At 37.7% G+C, this 20,014-nt stretch overlaps 1 protein-coding gene across 1 annotated transcript; it reads left to right on the top strand.

The window, feature by feature from the left end:
- Positions 1-803: 803 nt before the first annotated feature.
- LOC115919200 lies at positions 804-17,554 on the top strand. Its single transcript, XM_030972375.1, has 13 exons — positions 804-858; positions 5,785-5,937; positions 6,451-6,780; positions 7,025-7,095; positions 7,640-7,784; positions 8,393-8,458; positions 8,992-9,134; positions 11,404-11,500; positions 11,938-12,071; positions 12,484-12,614; positions 13,347-13,445; positions 13,938-14,031; positions 14,458-17,554. Exons 2-12 carry the CDS (start codon positions 5,796-5,798, stop codon positions 14,020-14,022), a joined length of 1,443 nt encoding a protein of 480 aa, XP_030828235.1. The 5' UTR covers positions 804-858; positions 5,785-5,795; the 3' UTR covers positions 14,023-14,031; positions 14,458-17,554.
- Positions 17,555-20,014: the final 2,460 nt, after the last annotated feature.

The raw sequence follows: 20,014 nt of genomic DNA, 5'->3' as shown, positions 1-20,014 counted from the left end.
CTTGGCTACTCCCACCCTTCCCTACCCCTTATACCACCACCCTATACCCCTACCACCTCCCTACCAATACCACCACCTTGCCTCTACACATGCTCTACACCATCATACCCTATCTCTACTACCACTCTTCCCCTGCAGCACCCTAAATCTACCACCACCCTACAACTACTAGTACCCTATATCTACTATACACCACCCTATATCTGGCACCATCCTACCTCTACCACATATTCTATTCCACTCTTCCTCTACCAACACCATGCATGTCCCCACCTCTTCTACCACCCTCCCCGTACCCCCACACGACCCCGCCCTCCCCCACACGACCCCGCCCTCCCCCACACGACCCCGCCCTCCCCCACACGACCCCGCCCTCCCCCACCATGCACCACCCTCCCCCACCATGCACCACCCTCCCCCACCATGCACCACCCTACACCACCCTACCCCACCTTCCCCTACTCCCACACTACCCCACCACCAACCTTCACCACCTACCACCACCCTCCAGTACTAGTCTAGAGGCTCCAGGCACTAGTAAGTTCAACTACAATTTTAAGAACTAGAAGGCTCTCTGGAAAGGGTGTTTGTTTCATTTTGTTCTGTTGAATGTTTTGTCTTGTTTTTTAATTCTATTATCAACATTTCGTTATTGTTAATTTTTTTAATTTAGTCCATTTATAGACCTACCCCAATTGCATAGATTTCAAATTCCTGCTAGCTTTGCGCCTTGTACTAAGACTAACTTACAGCCGCCATTTCTGAACGGTGCGCCTGTTAAAAGTGTTAGATAAACTTACTTTCAGCTGTTGTCTAACTTTACTCTTTGTTTTGATTTCCCAAATTAGAAAAAAATATGTAAGTATAATGCATCCATGAGGATAATGAGTGGTTAATGATTGACAATGTAATTTGTAAACGTTATTGAGCCTTCACGATCCTTTGCTTGTGTAGACTACAGCCGTTTCTCTACCTTACTTGCTCATATCCAGCGGGGATTGAGCATATTTTGTGCCGCAGGTTCGGGTGGGATAATTGAGCTTTCGCCAAAGGCTTTCTTGAGTGCGCTTGATAAATGATGATGCTGATGCGATGGTGCTTGGCCGTGGCCGTGGCGTGGCCGTGGCGTGGCCGTGGCGTGGCCGACTGTCAAATCTGAGAATGTCCAATGTATGCATGATGAATTAGCTTAAAATATTATCGTCTGACTCTTGTGTTATATCGTTGATTTAACCATCAATAATTTCTGACAGTCTTCAGGTGCCGTTTCTCGAAACCGGTGTCTGGTCAGGTCGCCCCTAAGCCGGTCGCCTCATATACGCAGTCGCCTCCTATACGCAGTCGCCTCCTAACGTAGTCGCCCCCAAATTGTGTGGTCGAGTCGCCTCCTATACACAGTCGCCTCCTATACACAGTCGCCCCCTATATACACAGTCGCCCCCTACGTACAAAGGCAGTACGCTAGCGCAGCGGTCAGAAGCAGGTTATTTAATGTAATGATGTCCACCTTCTTCTAGTTCTAGATAACTATTTTGTGCTAAAGTATAATGTGATAAACGTTTCATTTTATGTTGATGCAACAGAGATTTACATTCAAAGGTTTTACTTTTTATAATTGTACAGTAATATTCTTCTCATTTCGACATTATCAGCCACTGGTTCTCTGTTTCATTCCCTAAACTAAATAAAAGGTATGTGAGGGGGGGGGGGGGGGTTAGAAAGTTTGACGTAGCCTGTATAGACCGTACTGTATTCATTGTTATGATATTTGTCTCTCCTCCTCCAATCACTCCCTTCCGGCTCTGATTTTGTTCTTTAGTTTTTTCTCTTTTGGTGTGATTATATCTTTTCGCTAAAGTATAATTTCAGACGTATACCATCAGGAATATGTTATAATAATTAATCTCAAGGAAGGGATGATGCCGGGATACAAGCAAATGGCGGAATAGACAACATTATAGAAGATGAAGATGGACATAGACAGAGAGAGGGAGAGAGGGGGGAGAGTGGGTTGGCGGGAGATAGAAAGTTGGACGTAGTCTGTACTGTATTTATTATTATGATATTTTTCTCTTAATCCTTGTCTGAATTCAGTTTTCCCTCACCGCGCTGACGTTTCATTAAATTATTAGAGAATGGTTTTCGACTCTTAATCCTTGTCTGAATTAAGTCCCCCCCCCCTTCCGCATGAAGCGCGGAAGCTTTGACGTTTCATTAAATTATTAGAGAAAGAACAAAAAAGACGATTCGTTGTACCGACTCTTCATCATTGTTTGAATTATCAAAAATGTTTCTTTGTTATTATTATTGTTTCAGCGTTATCCTCCGCGCGCTTTATAATAATGAAGGACAAAAGCACCGCGACATAGTAATAAGGTATGTATTTGGAAGAATAACTGCTTTTTATTTGTGCACAGATTAAAAGAAAAGTGACATCTATACACAAAATAAACATAAATTATTATACAGGTTAAGGTTGGAACCTACTAGTGCTTTCGAATACTTGAAAAGATGAGCAGATGTCCCTTACAATATTCATTAAACAAAATCACGCACTTATATATATATATATATATATATATATATATAATGAATTGAGAGTAAAATTAGATAACGTTTCGTTCATTTGGGTTTACTGCCGAAAGCTTTTATTTCGATCTGTTTGCTTCATAATAAATTTATATAAGTCATATCAATTATAGCTCACTTTTAATTCAATGTAGAGACATTCTCTTCTATTTCTATTTTTAAACTTTTACAACTATCTCATGACGACACGTTCTAGTATGGGTCTTGTAAGTAGTGAACACAAACTATATGGGATTAAAAAGGGATCTGAAAATGCTCTAATTTGCTTGCGTGTACAAATTATACTTGAGAAAAGCTAAGAAAGCCAATCTATTAAATCCTTATTATCTCTATAGCCTGTGGATACTCCCTTAAGTTCCGTCACTAAGCCAGCCAGAACGATTTATTTATTTATTTATTTAAAATGGTTTATTTCATTAAAAAACATTCGCGGCCCGAGAGCCGAATCAGTTTCTTTTACAAAGTATACATCAGTGACAAAGTAAAATTACACATAAAAATTATGCATGGTAGCATAATGGTAGTAAAATTGCAATTCTTTTGTACATAATTGTGCTTCAACGACCTTGGCAAATTGCTTGGTACACTCTGAAAACTGAAATGTTAAATCACAATTTAAAAGGGCCGAGGAGTGACCACTCTTTCAAAATGGTAGATTAACACTTTGAACATGCTGGATCCAATACTATAAAGGTCGAATCTAGCAGGTTAAAAGAAACAATCTGACATTTTAAAAGAGTGGTCACTCCTCGGCTCTTTTAAATTTACATTTAACATTTCAGTTTTTAGAGTGTACATATACAGAAATCTGAATTGTATTACCATATTTGCAATTAAATTATATACTGAACTTATACAATATATGAATAGTGATACATTTTTGATATTCAAAAGAATTAAATGTTTTAGTTGGAAAATGCGTAGCCAGATGGGTATGGTTATATGATATGGTTATGGTGTTTTCTTCAATAACAGAAACAAAGACAACAACAGAAACCAAATCCAGGAATTATAAAGTCAAATAGATGCTCCAGTAATTTAAACAGATTATACATTGTAGGCAAAATGCAGAACATTGTGTATTTGGGCCAATTTACTAAAAGGTACATGTAGAATATGATATTGCATAAAAATAAGATAAGTTTCGCATAAAAAACATGGGTAAAAGTTTGCCATTGTAATATTCGATATAATGTGCATCATCTTGGGAATTGTTAAAAAGTCAAACAGGATTTTATACAATTAAAACTGATTTAGTTTAAAAAAAAGTAAAATTCTATATTCTAACCCTAGTAACATTATTAAAAAATCCATTCACATGTCACCCTTTTATTTAAGAACTTATACCAGAGAAAGAGAGAGAGAGAGAGAGAGAGAAAGAAGGAGAGTGAGAATAGGGAGAGAGAGGGGGTGGGAGAGAGATAGGGAGAGATAGAGGGAGAGAGAGAGGAGAGAGAGATAGAGAAAGAGAGAGAGAGAGAGAGAGAGAGGGGGGGGGGGGGGGACAAAGAGTGAGAGTAACAAGACAGTGAGCTAGCCAGAAAGCCATGAAGAGGGTCTCCCCGCTTCGCAGCACAGCACTGACAGAGAGGAGACAATAATATTGAGAGAGTGATCAATGTGTTAGTACGTAAGCTGGTGGAAACTTAGATGCAAATATCCTCGAAAATATGCGTTACAATGGAAAAACTCGAGGAAAATTTTCAATATTTAGTAATATCATAGAACTGAGATGCCAGGAACTAAAAATGGCTTGACTTTGAACTTGTAAAAGACATCAAATTAAAACAACAAATTAGGGGGCGAGCTGACCAAAAAACTGGGGCGAGCTGACCAAGAATCCCAAAATCGGCAAACAAAATCGGGAGGCGACATGACCAATTGAGGGCGACTTTGTAAGGGGGCGGGCTGACATTAGGCGAGCTGACATGGAACCTCGAAACCAATGACAATACATAGACTAGCCTCTAGATCTAATTGATATTTGGTCTACAGTCTTAACTTTATCTGCCAAATACGGAGATGTCTCTGATTTTCCTAAACCATTTGATCTTGCCAAAAAGGGGGTCGTGAAACACGTAGTGGACAAGTAGCTTACTTAAAAGGTTTCGAAAAACGGGCTCCAGATATTGATTGGAACAAATGATCATGGGAAGTCGCAAGAAAGGGTGGTTTTACTTTGTAGTCATTTTGACATTGCCTGATTAAGTAGTCTACATTTGTTTATGCAATGTCATGATGATTTCTACATAGTCTGGAAAAAATGCCTTAGAAGAGAAAATGCTGTGAAAGATGTTTGTAGGGCGGGAAATTTCTGGTTTCTCTTTAATTCAGGTACCCGCCCAAAATGGATACCGGTACCCGAACATAAAAATAGTCAAATCTGCTTCATCTAGTACTTTTGTTAGATCTAAATGTTCCTAGAATAACCTGTTCTAAGTTTGACTATGTATAGCAGCTAAATACTTTTAGACATGTACATGTATACCTTCAAGGTATACCTTGAGTAATATAAAAATATTTACATTTTAAGTCATTTTCATACATGTTTGCCGATGCTTAGTACTATTATCATGCCTCTGAAAGTAAAAAACTTCATGCAGGATGAAAGAATCAAGGCTAAAAAAACAATAATGTTGGAATAATAAAATGGCTTTCCAAGAAATTCTTAGTATAATTTCTCAAAGACCAAACAATAATTTTCTCTTATTCTAAACTAAATAAAAACTAAACGAATGCAGAACCTTTAATTGTCAATATTTTGTCAATAGTTCCACATTTTGTCACCCACTTATAAATATTATGACAAGGTAATTTGAGGTTCCTCTCTCAATTGATGGTGCCAGATTTCTTTTCTTTTCTTTTTTGTTTAAGATAATGAAGTTTATGAAGTTTGGGCATGTGTGAACAATGAACATGGACAGTTCATATATGCACAAGAGGAGCACTACATGCTCTACAGCAGTGTGTGAAAAGGCATTCCAATCATAAGCATTTATATGCAAATTTCAGGGACCATTCCATTTGAAATTTAATCCTTCTTTTTGATAATCTTGTCTTATTGTTTCCAGAAAATTACAGTGCCCTTTCGCAAATGTTCTACAAAGCTACATGTACTTTTTTCACAAACAAATAATAAATAAATTATATGTTGTAAATTATATTGAATTAGGTCTAATTCTAATTTACAAACAGTCAAGGTCAAGATGTCTGAGGGTCCTCTTCCTAGTCCACCACCATGGACAAGCTTCTTGGTTGGTGTGTCAGCAGGTGCAGTCACTGTTGCTTCAGTAGCTCTCTTGTGGCACTACAGGAAGAGTCTCAGACACAGGATTCAAGGCAGCAATGGTGAGCTTCCACCGTTACCGCAGTCAAACTGATGAGATCAACCCCTAACTGACAAATACCAACACCAGACATTGACTAAAGGATCTGAACAGATTATTACATTAACAGGCGCACAGAGTTTCCAAGCCAGAAATTATATTACAAATCGACTACCTAGACACGACTTAAAGAACTAGACTAGGCGTAAATAGTCAAATTTGACTGAACACCATAAATACAACCAACAACAACATTACATTCTTGATACTAGTAATAGAGACATGCTCTTCTCGCTCTGTTATTGTTTTAAATTCAATGGGACATACTGTTCTCTTTGTGAAAATTGGATTCTTGAATAGCATTATAATGGGAACAGGGTGGAGATAGTGATCAGCATCACCTCTTCAATGTAAACTACTTTTTCATCTTTAAAGCTACTTGTGATAAATAATATGGAAAAGTAATTGAATTAAGTGAAATTGTATCCTAACATAATTGTGCCATAATAGATGGTTATGATTGATATCCTTGTAGGTGGGAGAAATGGTCATCCTTCATCAGAGCCCCGCCCTGTCACCCCAGATACCCTGGATGGGACCGCTGCATTCAGCACTCAGCGATCCCTCTTCCTCACCGACAACAACCTTGGCTTAACGTCCCAGCATGCTTTGACAGTGACTGACATGTCTGTGACAGCTGAAGTGATGGGGAGAGGAGGAGGTGGTGGTGGTGGTATTGGGGGTGTTGGTGGAGGGGGAGGTGGTGAAGATGAACAGGGTGATCCAGACCAGCTGTATAGACATGAGAATAACCAGAGCCTGCTTAATTTACTGTTTAATATTGCAGAAGACCAAGCAAAGAAAGGTGAGAGAATGGTATATTTTGTATTTTGTACATATATCTCTACAAATGATCTTTAACAACATTTTTTCCTAACAGATTTGATTGATAATGTATAAATCAGTTTATACAAAGTATATCATAAGTTTCACAGAAGAGCCCTAATGAATGCACAGCCTGCAGGCGTACATTTCTAGAAATATATATGACAGTAATTATATTAAATGTTAATTTTGCCCTTTTATCTTGTTTTTCTTTTTGTTTGAAGAGGGATTTATACATCGAGGCATCACATGTAATATGTGCCAGGCTAGTCCAATATGTGGAATAAGATACAAGGTAAGCAGCATACAGGTGTGCTTGACTTGAGAGACATCCACCCTTTACCTTTCTTCACAAAGTATATGCAAATAGTGTTGAATGAAATGGAATGTGTTTTTGTATTTGTTAGTGAGAATTCTAAAAAAAGTTATCATTATTTGTAGCATGATGTCAGTAGTACATGAATAAGAAAATGTTTTATACCTTTCTTTGTTATTTTAATTTATTTAATACTCTCTTTTCTCAAAGAGGGGTACTAAATGATCAGTAGATATTGGTAGGGTTCTATCATCTTCTTGCCCTCATGATTCCAAGTGATACAATGAGACAATTAAATCTATATAGATCAGGGCTCCACATTATCTTCTTTTTTTGTCACAGGGGGTGGAGAGTGTGATTGATAGTGATCTTTATGTACAGTACAGACCCTGGCTGTTACTCTTCCTCAGTATTCTGGGCCCATGTGTACTGGTCTACTATCGGTATTGAGCCCTTAGTTGATTATGATCAGTAGTAAAAGAACTTAATCTTTATATTTGACTTTTATCTTTTATTTTTTCAGTGTGCTAATTGTGTTGACTTTGACATCTGTGAGCGCTGTGAACCACATGACAGACATAACAGACTGCATACATTCATTAAGATTAAGATCCCCATACCACCCCTAGCTAATCCTAGGACTGTGCTCTTCAAACCCTTCTATCCAGGTGAGATTTCAGATCTTTAAGAATTAACTTTCCACAATTTGTAGGGCAATTCCACGGTAACGGAAGGACACTCAGACAAGATTTTTGAACTTCAGGTTCATACTAAAAGAACTGTTTTATTAGTATAAGATGTGAAACAGTACAGATATAATACCTATATAAGTGCCTTTAATTCTCCCCCCAAAAATTGTCATTATAGTTAAGTAGTTTAAGAATGTGCATATTAATTATCTCGGTAACGGAAGGACATAAAAATGGACATGGTTTTTCCAGTTAATTAGTGTTTATCCAAACTTTGTGAAGTTGATGAAGCTTTCCACTTGACTGAAACACATTTTGTTCCCCATAGTTTAATACATACTAATAAAACATTTCTTTTAGTATGAACCTGAAGTTCAAAAATCTTGTCTGAGTGTCCTTCCGTTACCGTGGAATTGCCCTGTATTATTCAAGCATGGATGCCTATGAATAGATTTCTTAAATGTTTTAAATCTTGAAGAATAATCAATTTTGTTCGTTTTTTTTATTGACAATTTTTTAATTTTTTCTCATTTATAAGTGTGATTGAAACTAATTCGTAGACATCTATGTATTTTGTTTTTCTCCAGGAAAAGAAAAAGTGATTAAACGGGTCACATGGGATGATGTCAACAAATTGAAGAAAATAACTCATTGTAAGTATTAGGCATGATCTACCGTTACTCAAAATTTAACTTGGTTTAAGGTATTATCATACTCTGTATTTTATTTATTCTTGTGAACAAAATTCGAAAAAATGTTAAGAGCTAGATGCTAGCTTATATTTGTAAAGAATGTAGAATAAATCAATATTCTATGTGAAATTGGCCCACTTGACTGGGAATTTTCATTGAGCATGGTCATTTAAACATTTTTGAATTGGCAATTCGCAAAAATGAGTTACTCTAGTAAAGTTGTAATACATGTAGATCATCAGTTAAGATAATGGTGTTTTGTGGTGTTGTGTTTGAATGACAAAATAGTAAGCAGATCAATTATCAATGAATACTCCAGTCAAATGCGACATTGTGGGTTTTTTCTTCCAGTTTTATTCATCATAAGTTGATTTTGTTCAGAGAAGCACAAAAGCAGAACTAATTACTTGAATAATGAGAGAGAGCTTCCTTTCTAAGATTATATCATTGATTGCACTATCCATATTTCATTCTATCTTTCATTCTATCCCCAGTTGATCAGTACGAGATAGAAGCCTTACATGAGCAGTTCAGAGTACTCTGTAACAAGGAACAAGGAATCACCAGAGAGGTGTATGATCAGTGTGTAGGACCTCTGGGTTTAGAGAAGAGCCTACTCCTAGAGAGACTGTTCAAGGTGAGTACCAAGTTCATAGTATAGAGTGCTATATAACAAGGAGCAAGGAATCACCAGAGAGGTGTATGATCAGTGTGTAGGTCCTCTGGGTTTAGAGAAGAGCCTACTCCTAGAGCGACTGTTCAAGGTGAGTACCAAGTTCATAGTATAGAGTGCTATATAACAAGGAGCAAGGAATCACCAGAGAGGTGTATGATCAGTGTGTAGGACCTCTGGGTTTAGAGAAGAGCCTACTCCTAGAGAGACTGTTCAAGGTGAGTACCAAGTTCATAGTATAGAGTGTTATATACCTCACTTAAGTAATCCAGCCCTCTGATTGGTCGAAATTGCATTCATAAACTTCAACTGTTCCTGTAAAATTCTCGGTAACCATGCATAAAACATTTCACTATTTTTAATAACCATGGTTATTAAAAAAATAGGTCAGCCTCCATGGTTACCCCATAGGTTTACATGTTAAAAAATGGTTTGAGCGATCGAGGATACCGTATGTGTGCGAAGGATTGGTCGGTAATTTCAATACAATTGAATCTCGATCGATCTTACCGACAATTTTATCTTGCATTGTTGACATGAAGACGAAAATAAACTTCCAAAAACAAAAAAACAACATCTGCCGATAGATCTTGATCTAAGTTCGTGCCAATATGCATTGCAAAAGTAAAAGAAGGGTCCGTTTAATGGAGCTTTTGCGAAGCATTCATCACGCCGAAGCCGGTTTCAATCCATTTTAATGTATATATTGTACAAAACTGCCAAGCACGTGAACAGCGCGCGATGGACGAGTGGTGTAAGGCGTTGGTGAAAGCTTCATCACTCATTGTACGCAAGGGTTCGACTCTCACCTTCGCCAAAAAAAAAGAGTATTTTTTATTTTTTATTTTTTAGTCTATTTTTTTTTCGGCATATAAAAGTATTAATGACTGCTTTAATATTCGAGAAATAGTTGTTTTTATACGCTCTCGGGAAGGTTACAATTGGGCTATTCCCCTCGGCACGCCTCGGGTAATAGCACAATTCTAACCTTCCCTTGAGCTTATAAAAACAACTATTTCTCTCAAAGCAGTCATTAATACTATACTATATAACAAGGAGCAAGGAATCACCAGAGAAGTGTATGATCAGTGTGTAGGACCTCTGGGTTTAGAGAAGAGCCTACTCCTAGAGAGACTGTTCAAGGTGAGTACCAAGTTCATAGTGTAGAGTGCTATATAACAAGGAGCAAGGAATCACCAGAGAGGTGTATGATCAGTGTGTAGGACCTCTGGGTTTAGAGAAGAGCCTACTCCTAGAGAGACTGTTCAAGGTGAGTACCAAGTTTATAGTATAGAGTGCTATATAACAAGGAGCAAGGAATCACCAGAGAGGTGTTTGATCAGTGTGTAGGTCCTCTGGGTTTAGAGAAGAGCCTACTCCTAGAGAGACTGTTCAAGGTGAGTACCAAGTTCATAGTATAGAGTGCTATATAACAAGGAGCAAGGAATCACCAGAGAGGTGTATGATCAGTGTGTAGGACCTCTGGGTTTAGAGAAGAGCCTACTCCTAGAGAGACTGTTTAAGGTGAGTACCAAGTTCATAGTGTAGAGTGCTATATAACAAGGAGCAAGGAATCACCAGAGAGGTGTATGATCAGTGTGTAGGACCTCTGGGTTTAGAGAAGAGCCTACTCCTAGAGAGACTGTTTAAGGTGAGTACCAAGTTCATAGTGTAGAGTGCTATATAACAAGGAGCAAGGAATCACCAGAGAGGTGTATGATCAGTGTGTAGGTCCTCTTGGTTTAGAGAAGAGCTTACTCCTAGAGAGACTGTTCAAGGTGAGTTTATGTACCAAGGGTTCTCATCTATGTTTAATATTATCATTGTCAATTCCAAGTGGGGTGGACATCGCGAAAAATACCAAGAGCAAACTCTTCCCTGACAAGGTGCTAGTAAGGTTATTAATTGTATCAATGCTTACTATCAACCTTCTTTCTTCCGAGGGACGGATCACCATCACACTCAAAACATGTATGTATCTTGCAGAGCCAATGAACTGAGTAGATTTTGGTTTGTAAAAAGGCTCTATGCCTATGGCGGAGGCATTGTTTTCAACTGCACGCAGTCAAAGGTCCATCTAGTAATGTTTGTCAGTATTCAATCACAGGTACATGTTTTATTTGTTTAAAATGATTTCTCTTGGGTGTTTTACTGTTCTTTATTAGCAACCATTTCTGCAGTATGCGTATAACCCTAGCCCTAATCAATCGATTGATGCTGTCTTAATTTGCAGTACTATGATGCCAATGGTGATGGCTACATTGACTTCACCGAGTTCACCTGTGGTCTGTCGACACTGGTCAAAGGGTCCTTTCAGGAGAAGGTCAAATGTAAGTCAAGATTTGATTGTGGATTTTCATCCTTTTGGATTGTTTTTATTAAAATCAAAGGATTTGTATATGACTCTATGATAACATTTCCTTAAAAGAATATAACATAGCGAGTACCCTGGGAGCAATATCCTATTTGTAATGTATATGATGTATGGCCTAGTTTTACAACATGTGCTTCGGCAATAATTGTACTTTGGTCAAATTCTTAAACTATTATAATTGAGTATTTGGTGTCAGCTGTGCCTGGGAGGGGCAAAGCATACTGAATCACTGTAAATATTGGGTCTCCCCTCCTGGTATAACTACTCTTATACAAATAGTGCAGTGGGTTCTTAACATGCAAAGGTGGTGACTCTCCAGTACACAGTGCCTCCATTTATCATCCTATTCAAGGACTTTACCTTATTTTGTACTCATTTTGCTCTCTGTATTAGATGCATTCGAGGGGTATGACCTGGAAGGAGTGGGTAGCATCAGTAGAGATAACCTGAGACAGATGTTCAAAGCTTACTTCTATGTTACTATTGAGCTGGTCAGAGATGTGGTGAAAGCATGCGAGGAAGAAATGGTAAGATTCATCAAAAAGTGCTCAAAATTAAAAAAAGTATCATTAATATGGAAGGAACAAGTTTAAGAATACCAAGTACCTATGCTAACAATGCTTTATTTATGTAAATATTGGCTTATAAATTTGAAACTTAATCAATATCTTACCCATGCCATATAAAAAATGACACAATCGTCACTGAATTGAACTTAACATGTTAACATCAAAATGTCTTGGTATAATGATCAGATGTAGTCATTTTTAGGAGATGGGACTTTATTGCATTTTAAACATCAAAAACAAAAGGTTTAAGTCTGTACACCTTGAAACATTGAATATTCATCATAACTCTAATTATACAAAGATTCTGAACTGCCATACCATCTTGCAAGTTAGTCAGGAATATTCCTTGGCTTTTTGTTGATTTTTTCAGATGGCAAACTTTGATGACAACCAGGGTCGTCCTGTCTCGTCTCTCTTCAGTGCTCCTATTCCATCAGACACCGGGGCACAGATAACCACCACCAATGGCAAGATCCCTTTCCCTGGCAATCCAGGAAGCAAGTATGTCATCTCTTCTTGTTCCCTGGCAATCCATTGAAACATATTCGTTTTTTAATACGTGTTTAATGTTTCACAGAGATGTTGGCATACCTCGTCTAACTTTCCAGGTTGCTTCTCAATTGCTTTTTAAACAGTGGCTTCTTATTTTAGCTTTTACTGGTAGACTAAATTTGATTTTTTTTTTTTTTTTTTTTTTTTTTTGTTGTTGATTTTTTAAATAATTTTTTATATATATATTTTTTTAGACTAGTGGGTTTTCTGAGAATGAGTAAACACCCATTTTTTAATACTTGATTCCTATGGATTCCTATGGAATATTTGCTCTCAATATCTCAGACACTAAGGCTGAGATATATCAAATGATGAATTCTGACCTGTGACATCCTGGATAGAATAATGAAAAGACTAAAGAGAAACCAAGGAATACTATAGAACAATGAAGAAGAGAGAAACGGGAGATTCTATTAGTGAGAATAAAGAAGGGTGAAATCATTTTAGAAAAGGCTTTGATAGTATGAACATATAAACAGAAGAGAGAGTGAAGTAGAAGGAAGAAGACAATGAGATGATGAGAATGAGGGACATAAACTGCAAGTCAGATAGTGCATACAAATGAAACAACAGAAGAGTTTATCATGTGTTTACTGTGGTTTATTATTGCTTTATTTGTAAACTGATGGATTTGTTAGCACGTTGATTGATTGAATGGTTGAATGATTGCTTGTTTAACAGAGAGGACATGTGGCCAGTAATGGAGGCCATGTCCCAGGATGCTATTGAGGAGATGGTGGACAATGTCTTCAAGATGGCCAAGATTGATGCTGACCAAAGGTAAGTTCAAAGGTCATCTCTTGATCTGAGGTCTTGGCCCTAATGATGCATATCTGGCTCAAAACATGGGGCACCTGATAAAAGAACTCGATTATTTATCTTGACCAATGAAAACAAGTGTTTTCTGCTATGTTTTATTTGGAATTCAGGATAGAGGAGTTCCCCATTTTTCGCAGACTCAATCCTGTATGCAAATATATGAGTTTATATCTCAGGATGTTAAAACTATATGATGCAATTATTGATTAGCTGATATTTACTCCATTGACTCAGGGCCTTATTTTGTCAAAGATATATAGGATAAGGGTTGTAAGTGGGTCTTAGCTGTTGCTTTGGTTTAGCGTTGCTTTGGTTAAGCGTTGGGTTTATTTATAGAAGTTGGTCCCTAATCCAAGTGATAATTTAGAATTTAGAATTCTGCATATAGTTATATTAATGACTGCATATTACTGTGTAATTTACATTGTGTATGTGTGTCTCCTTCGCCCCCAGAATAACCTTGGATCAATTCAAGAATCTAGCTATTGTGGATAGCAGCCTTGTCGCCTGGTTTGACTCCTTAGGACCCATTTTCTGATCTAGAAAGGTGAGTCTTTGGATAAATTTTTACCCTTTGAGTTTGTTGCGCTGTTTTGCAACTTGTGTTCTTTTTCTAACCCATACTTTAAATTCATTTTTTAAATGTGGTATTTGTATAGTATAAGTGTAGTTAAATATAATGTGATTAATAAAATGAATTATTCCTATTGTTGTTTACTTTTTATAGAAACGGTAATTAAAGTTGATTCTAATTTCAAATGGAATTGAAAATCAAATGGCTAAACAAAATAATAAAAAAGAATTCCAGACAGTTGAAAATTGTTTGCTATACATTACACTTCACTTACTGATCTCATAATTTAATACCTTTAAAAAATGAATTTAACTTATTGTGTTCTTATTTTGTTTGTTATGTTATTATTCAGTGCTCTGTGATTGATTCATATTTTGCTTTATTTTTTGTTTCTTTCAGCTTCACCATCATCATCATCTTCATCCTTTTCTCTCTTTCTTCTTGATGGAGGATTCCAGTCTTTCAATCATTGCATGCTTTTGCCAATGTTTGGCTTTCACCTTGTTAATAGATAGTTATGAATATGGTATTCGCTTTCTTTAAACCCAAGCCACATTAAGTCCAATCTGACTATTGATGAACAAAATTTTGCCATTTGGGGAAAGGTAATTAATGGTTTGGTGAATGGCCATTTCTGTCGGTGTGACTTGGGTATGATCATCTTGTGATGGAAACAATAGCTGGAATTCATGAAGGAGGTTTATGTTAGACCTCATTTAAATCTCCATAAACATTGTTCTCCTATCTAATGAATGGGCAACTATACATGTAGCTTATATACCCTCACATTAGTTTACGGTGGAGCTGCTGAAAAAAGCTGCTGATTCCAAGCATATGTGAACTCCTATCCACAGGTGGTGTATACCAGGCATTTCAAACCTGGGCCCTGTATTGTAAAGTTTTGCGATTGATTCAAATCTTTCGCAACCTTTTTTACAAGATGGGCCATGATCTACATTTGACCTCTCCAAATCCTCTCTAACTTGGCCCTGCCACATACACTGTCCCAAGCTTTAATCATAGCACATTTGTTTCATGATGATACAGATAGTATTGTCTTCCATCATTAACATTAATGGTAAGTTAATGGTAGTTGTACATGTATGCGTCATAATTTTGTTGCATGTCAAGAAATATTTTTACTCGGTGATAAGAAAACTGGCACAATCCTTGAATCGTATATATCCAAGCACAAATTGACCTTCTTTAGTCTACTATTCGTGGATCATGAAGATGTTGATGATGGTAATTGTAATGAGATAAAGTTATTATGTCCTATAGTTAATAGTGAAATGGCGCCACCTTGTGGCAGACTTGTAACAGTGAAATACATTTAGTTAATGAAGAGTCTTGATAGCTCTCTCTTGAAGCACATATCTTTGGTGTTACATGATGTTATTTGAGCCTCCTAAGTTGAACTAATATGTACTTCCTATGGTTCTTTGGATTATTAACACTAATGGAACATACCCCTATTCCATCTCCTGTTAGTCCTTATTTACAAGAATTAATCTGAAAATTTTCAGGTACATGTTTCGTTGGGATCACTTTACTTGTGGCTCCGCTGTCTTCCTGAATTGAGATTTTCTTTCCTCTTACCACAAATGTAGCCATTATTTTGTCTTTGCAGTTTGGCATCAAGGCTCTCGCACAATCATAGCCAATCAATAGGCCTATGTCGCAGTCTTGTAGAGGAATGAGCTTGCTGCTAAGATCACGCAGGTGGGGAATAGACTTAGCATTCTCTGGTGTTGGTACATGTGTCCGATCAGCCGGCATGATGTCACATGTGTATGTCGGTGGTAAGACTAATTTGTCCTTGCCATCATGTGCGCGTACACGTAGTCCTTCCACACGTTCACTGTTTATCCTTTGGTTTTTCATCGATAGCGTGGATAGCCGTAAATTGACCTTAGTCCCATGTAGCCCCATTTCGTCCTTGATGGATTTGAGTAAGAAAGTCGTATCTGACTGAGTATCCAGCAGGGGATATGTCGATGTTTCTCCAACACTGTCCTTATGTGACAACCATACAAGAACAATCATCGAGCTTTTGAGAGTTTCTTGACCATCACTTTTCTTTGCAGTGTGTGAGCTTGATGACCTCACTTCGTCTTGGGTTGTTTCTTGATTTGAAGATTGATTCAAAGAGTTAACCCTTCCCCAGTCTTTAACGTGGAGTGCTGTTGGGTGTCGCCTTTTACAGTCCTTACAAGTGCTTCTCTTCTTGTACTCGTTTGAGCGATGACCAACCTTTAAACACCCTTTAGCACAAGCCCTTTTCAACAATCAATTTCTTCTTCTCTTGGATTTGGATTGCCGCACTTGTTACACTTCTTCCCATAAGCTGGGCGTTGCCTTTGTGGTTGGCTACCACCACAATACTTGCATTTATCTACATGCGCAGCTTTGCTGTCATTAGCCTTTACTCTGGCTTTCTGATTAACACTTGACTTGTTTTTTTTTACCTTTAACATCAACACCCTTTCTTCTGAGGGTGTCATATCCTTAATCTGGGCTAGTGCCTTGAAATACTCTACAAACCTTTACACCAGCAGACAAATCCAATTTAGATTCCTGCAATAGTTTCTTCTGTAGCCCAATATCCTTTACGCCACATACAATTCTGTCTCTAATTAGATCATCAGTCAATGTGCCATTTTTTCTTGCTTGGTTTCAAGACACAGTGAAGCCCCTTCCAGGTGTCTCAGTAGCAGGATGTTGGCACTAGCCCCGCTATCCACCTGGAAGTCTACTGCTCTTTCATTGATTATCATCCTTGCATACACCTCATCCCTTGGTTTCACGGTGTTGATGGTGATGGTGACATTGTCGATGTACTCAGTGCTTGTGTCACTGTCAGTCTGATCATCCACTTTGTGCATTCTCTTGCTCACCATGCACACATTGGCAAAGTGGTTTTGCTTTCCACATGCCTTGCATGTTTGTCCGTAGGCTGGACACTTGTTTTTGTCTCTTGGATGTTCCCTCCCACAGTACTTGCATGTAGGTTTTCCTGCTTTGCCAGTGCTGTGCTTGCTTTGACCTCTTTTTGCTCCACCGCTCTGCTTTCCTTTCTTGAAGCTTGGCCGGATCTTGTGTATATGAGCAGCGGATCTGCTACTACCGGTCTCACTGAAAGCTCTGAGGTGAGATTCAGCCGTCTCTGCGTTCTTGCAGATGTCAATGCAGCCAAGTGTCAGCTTCCTCTCTTGAAATAACCGCTTCCTCGTTTGTGCATCATTGGTGCCCAGCAATATTTTGTCCCTGAGGAGACTGTCTCATTCATTGACAGAAATTGCATGATTTGGCAAGAGATCTGAGGTTGGCAAGGAATGATTAAAAACTCTCACCGATTCTTGTTGTCGCTTGTTGAAAAGGTATCTCTTATAAGTTTCATTTTTTTCGCCAACAGCATACCGTTCGAATGCTTCAATGATTTCAGCCAGGTTGCTAGTCTCCCCATTAGTAAATACAAAACTGTTGTATATCTCGAGTCTCGATGTACGCATCCAAAATTCAGGGTTATCGATCCCGTTGTCTCTGTTGATTGGTTGAGCATGCCATTGTTCTCGCCCGGCAGGCGAGCCGAGCCAATTGGTTGAGCACCCCTGTGCTTCGGCCAATAGGCCTTGTCCGTTATTGTTCTAATTATTTGACTGCAGGTCCACCTGTAGAGTATAAAACAGCCTCCATAGATTTCTGACGCAATGTTCTTGTCATTTATACAAAAAAATACTCTAAAAACACTTAACTGTACCTTCGCTCCACAGTATCCTGCCTTTCCGAAAAGGTTGATGCTCCTTCTTTTTACAAATTCAGCTATTTGCAGCTGCTCCTCCTTGCTGTAATGAACAAGAAGATGTGTAGATCTATATCAACTGAGTTTTAAAAAACACAAAAGTTAACATTATTACAAACTTAATTTTTTTTATCACAGAGGATTTATAAATTTTTTCCTTGTTCTAACATCATATTAATTCCAACATGATATACCATTTACTCAAAAAGGCTCAGCAAAACTAAAATGCAGCAATGTGCAAAAAAAAAATACATGGATTAAGTGAGAGCACTTTAATATGTCAAGGTACACACTAAAAATCAAAATGGAGAATACATGGCAAGCAACCATCATCTTGAATTGCATGTCATGAGGTCTAAGTTATAACCGACTTACATTGCATGGTCTAGTATATCTAAGATGATATTGCTCTCATAGGATTCATATTACCTCATCTGCATTTTTGGCAATAACTTAATTTCAACTATACTCTATAGATCTAGTGTGAAGGGTCCACTCATTTTTCTGGAGGACTCCTTTTACAGTTTGCACTGCTCTCTCAGCGATGCCATTCGTAGCTGGGTGGTAGGGTACTCCTCTGATGTGATTTATTGCGTCCATCTTCTTGAATTTAGCGAATTCATCACTGGCGAAACGGCCCATTATCAGAAACCAGCATGTTGGGTAGGCCATGTGTTGCGAAAACTTCTCTTAATTTTTTTTATTGTCGCCTCGCTTGTCGATTTCGTAATGAAGTGAACATCCATCCACTTTGAATACGCATCAATTATTACTAGAAGCATTTTACCTTCTACCAGGCCTGCATGATCTACATGAATTCGCGACCACGGCTTGCTGGGATATTCCCATTGAAGTAGCGGCGCTTTCGATGGCTGTCGTTGGTGTGCTTGACATTTTCACTTTTCACTTTTCGCTCCAAATATTTGTCGATTTGCGGCCACCATATGCAACCTCGCGCATTTGTTTTCATTCAGACTAATCCTGGGTGAGCATCATGTAGCTCCTCCGTTATCTGATCACAGCATTTCTGGGGCAGCACCATGTATGGACTAGCGTCGCTAGCTAGTATCAGCTGTTCTTTCGGATCGTAATGGGTCAATACCCTCATTGATTTCCCTGTCTTCTTTGTTGAGTCCTGTGATAACCTCATAACTGGTCCACAACTGTCTGATTTTTTTCCAATTTCCACTGAGGTCGCCATCTACCTTCAGTGGAGGAAGCAGAGGAAGAAACTGGCCTAAAATACAATCGGCAACAATCTACACAAATCCACCGTACATATAAATGCCTAGGAGATTATTTATCTCCACAAAGCATGCACATATGTCCACGTGGGACCACACTATACAATGCATCCGCGATAATCAATCTAAACATCAAGTTAAAACATGCCTAAAATATCTGTTTCACTCTTATCATAGGTTCTATACTAGCAAATAAAGGCTAGTTACCCTCCGACACCATGTTAGTTCCTATCTTTAATACTGGAAGTACATATTAGTTACATTAAGAGGCTCAAATAACAGTGATGATGATGATGATGATGATGATGATGATGATGATGATGATAGTTATGCTATTTGTAATGTTTCAATCCCCATTGTAAATAGAACAGTCTTTCAAAGTGAAGATGAATTGTATCTAGAAAGATGCCCTTCTCACAGATGAAGAAAAGTATTCAAAGCGTCAAGTGAATTTGTAATAGAGATAAATTTCTTTATGTAGAATTATGTTAAGAAATTCCTTTGTTGGACAGTCAACTTGAATTATTATAGAATATATTAAGAGTATTTATTTCTTTAAAATTATGAAAGAGAGAGAGAGAGAGAGGGAGAGGGAGGAGATTTACATTTAGTGTGTTAATTTGAGATTTGAGTTGAAATAATCAGTATCGATTCTAAAAAGTGAAATATTATTAAATTACCCTCATTTTTGGTAGTGTATTCACATTGTTTTCAAATTCTTGTGTATCTGAAATGTTTAAGAAAAAAATGTAGAATTTGAGTAAATATGTGTAAAGGTTTCGAATGAAACTGAAATAAACAAACTTCTATTTACAATTTATTATTGAATAACGGTCATTCCAATAACTTATCATATTGTGTCTTACTAGTAAGGGGTTTGCAAATAAAGATATATTCTATTATCTGATGC

Source organism: Strongylocentrotus purpuratus, unplaced genomic scaffold (assembly GCF_000002235.5).
Source record: "Strongylocentrotus purpuratus isolate Spur 01 unplaced genomic scaffold, Spur_5.0 spur5_scaffold_6, whole genome shotgun sequence".
Lineage (NCBI taxonomy): Eukaryota > Metazoa > Echinodermata > Echinoidea > Camarodonta > Strongylocentrotidae > Strongylocentrotus > Strongylocentrotus purpuratus.
The sequence above is the reverse complement of the archived record's forward strand: the minus strand, read 5'-3'. Positions and strand labels throughout refer to the sequence as shown.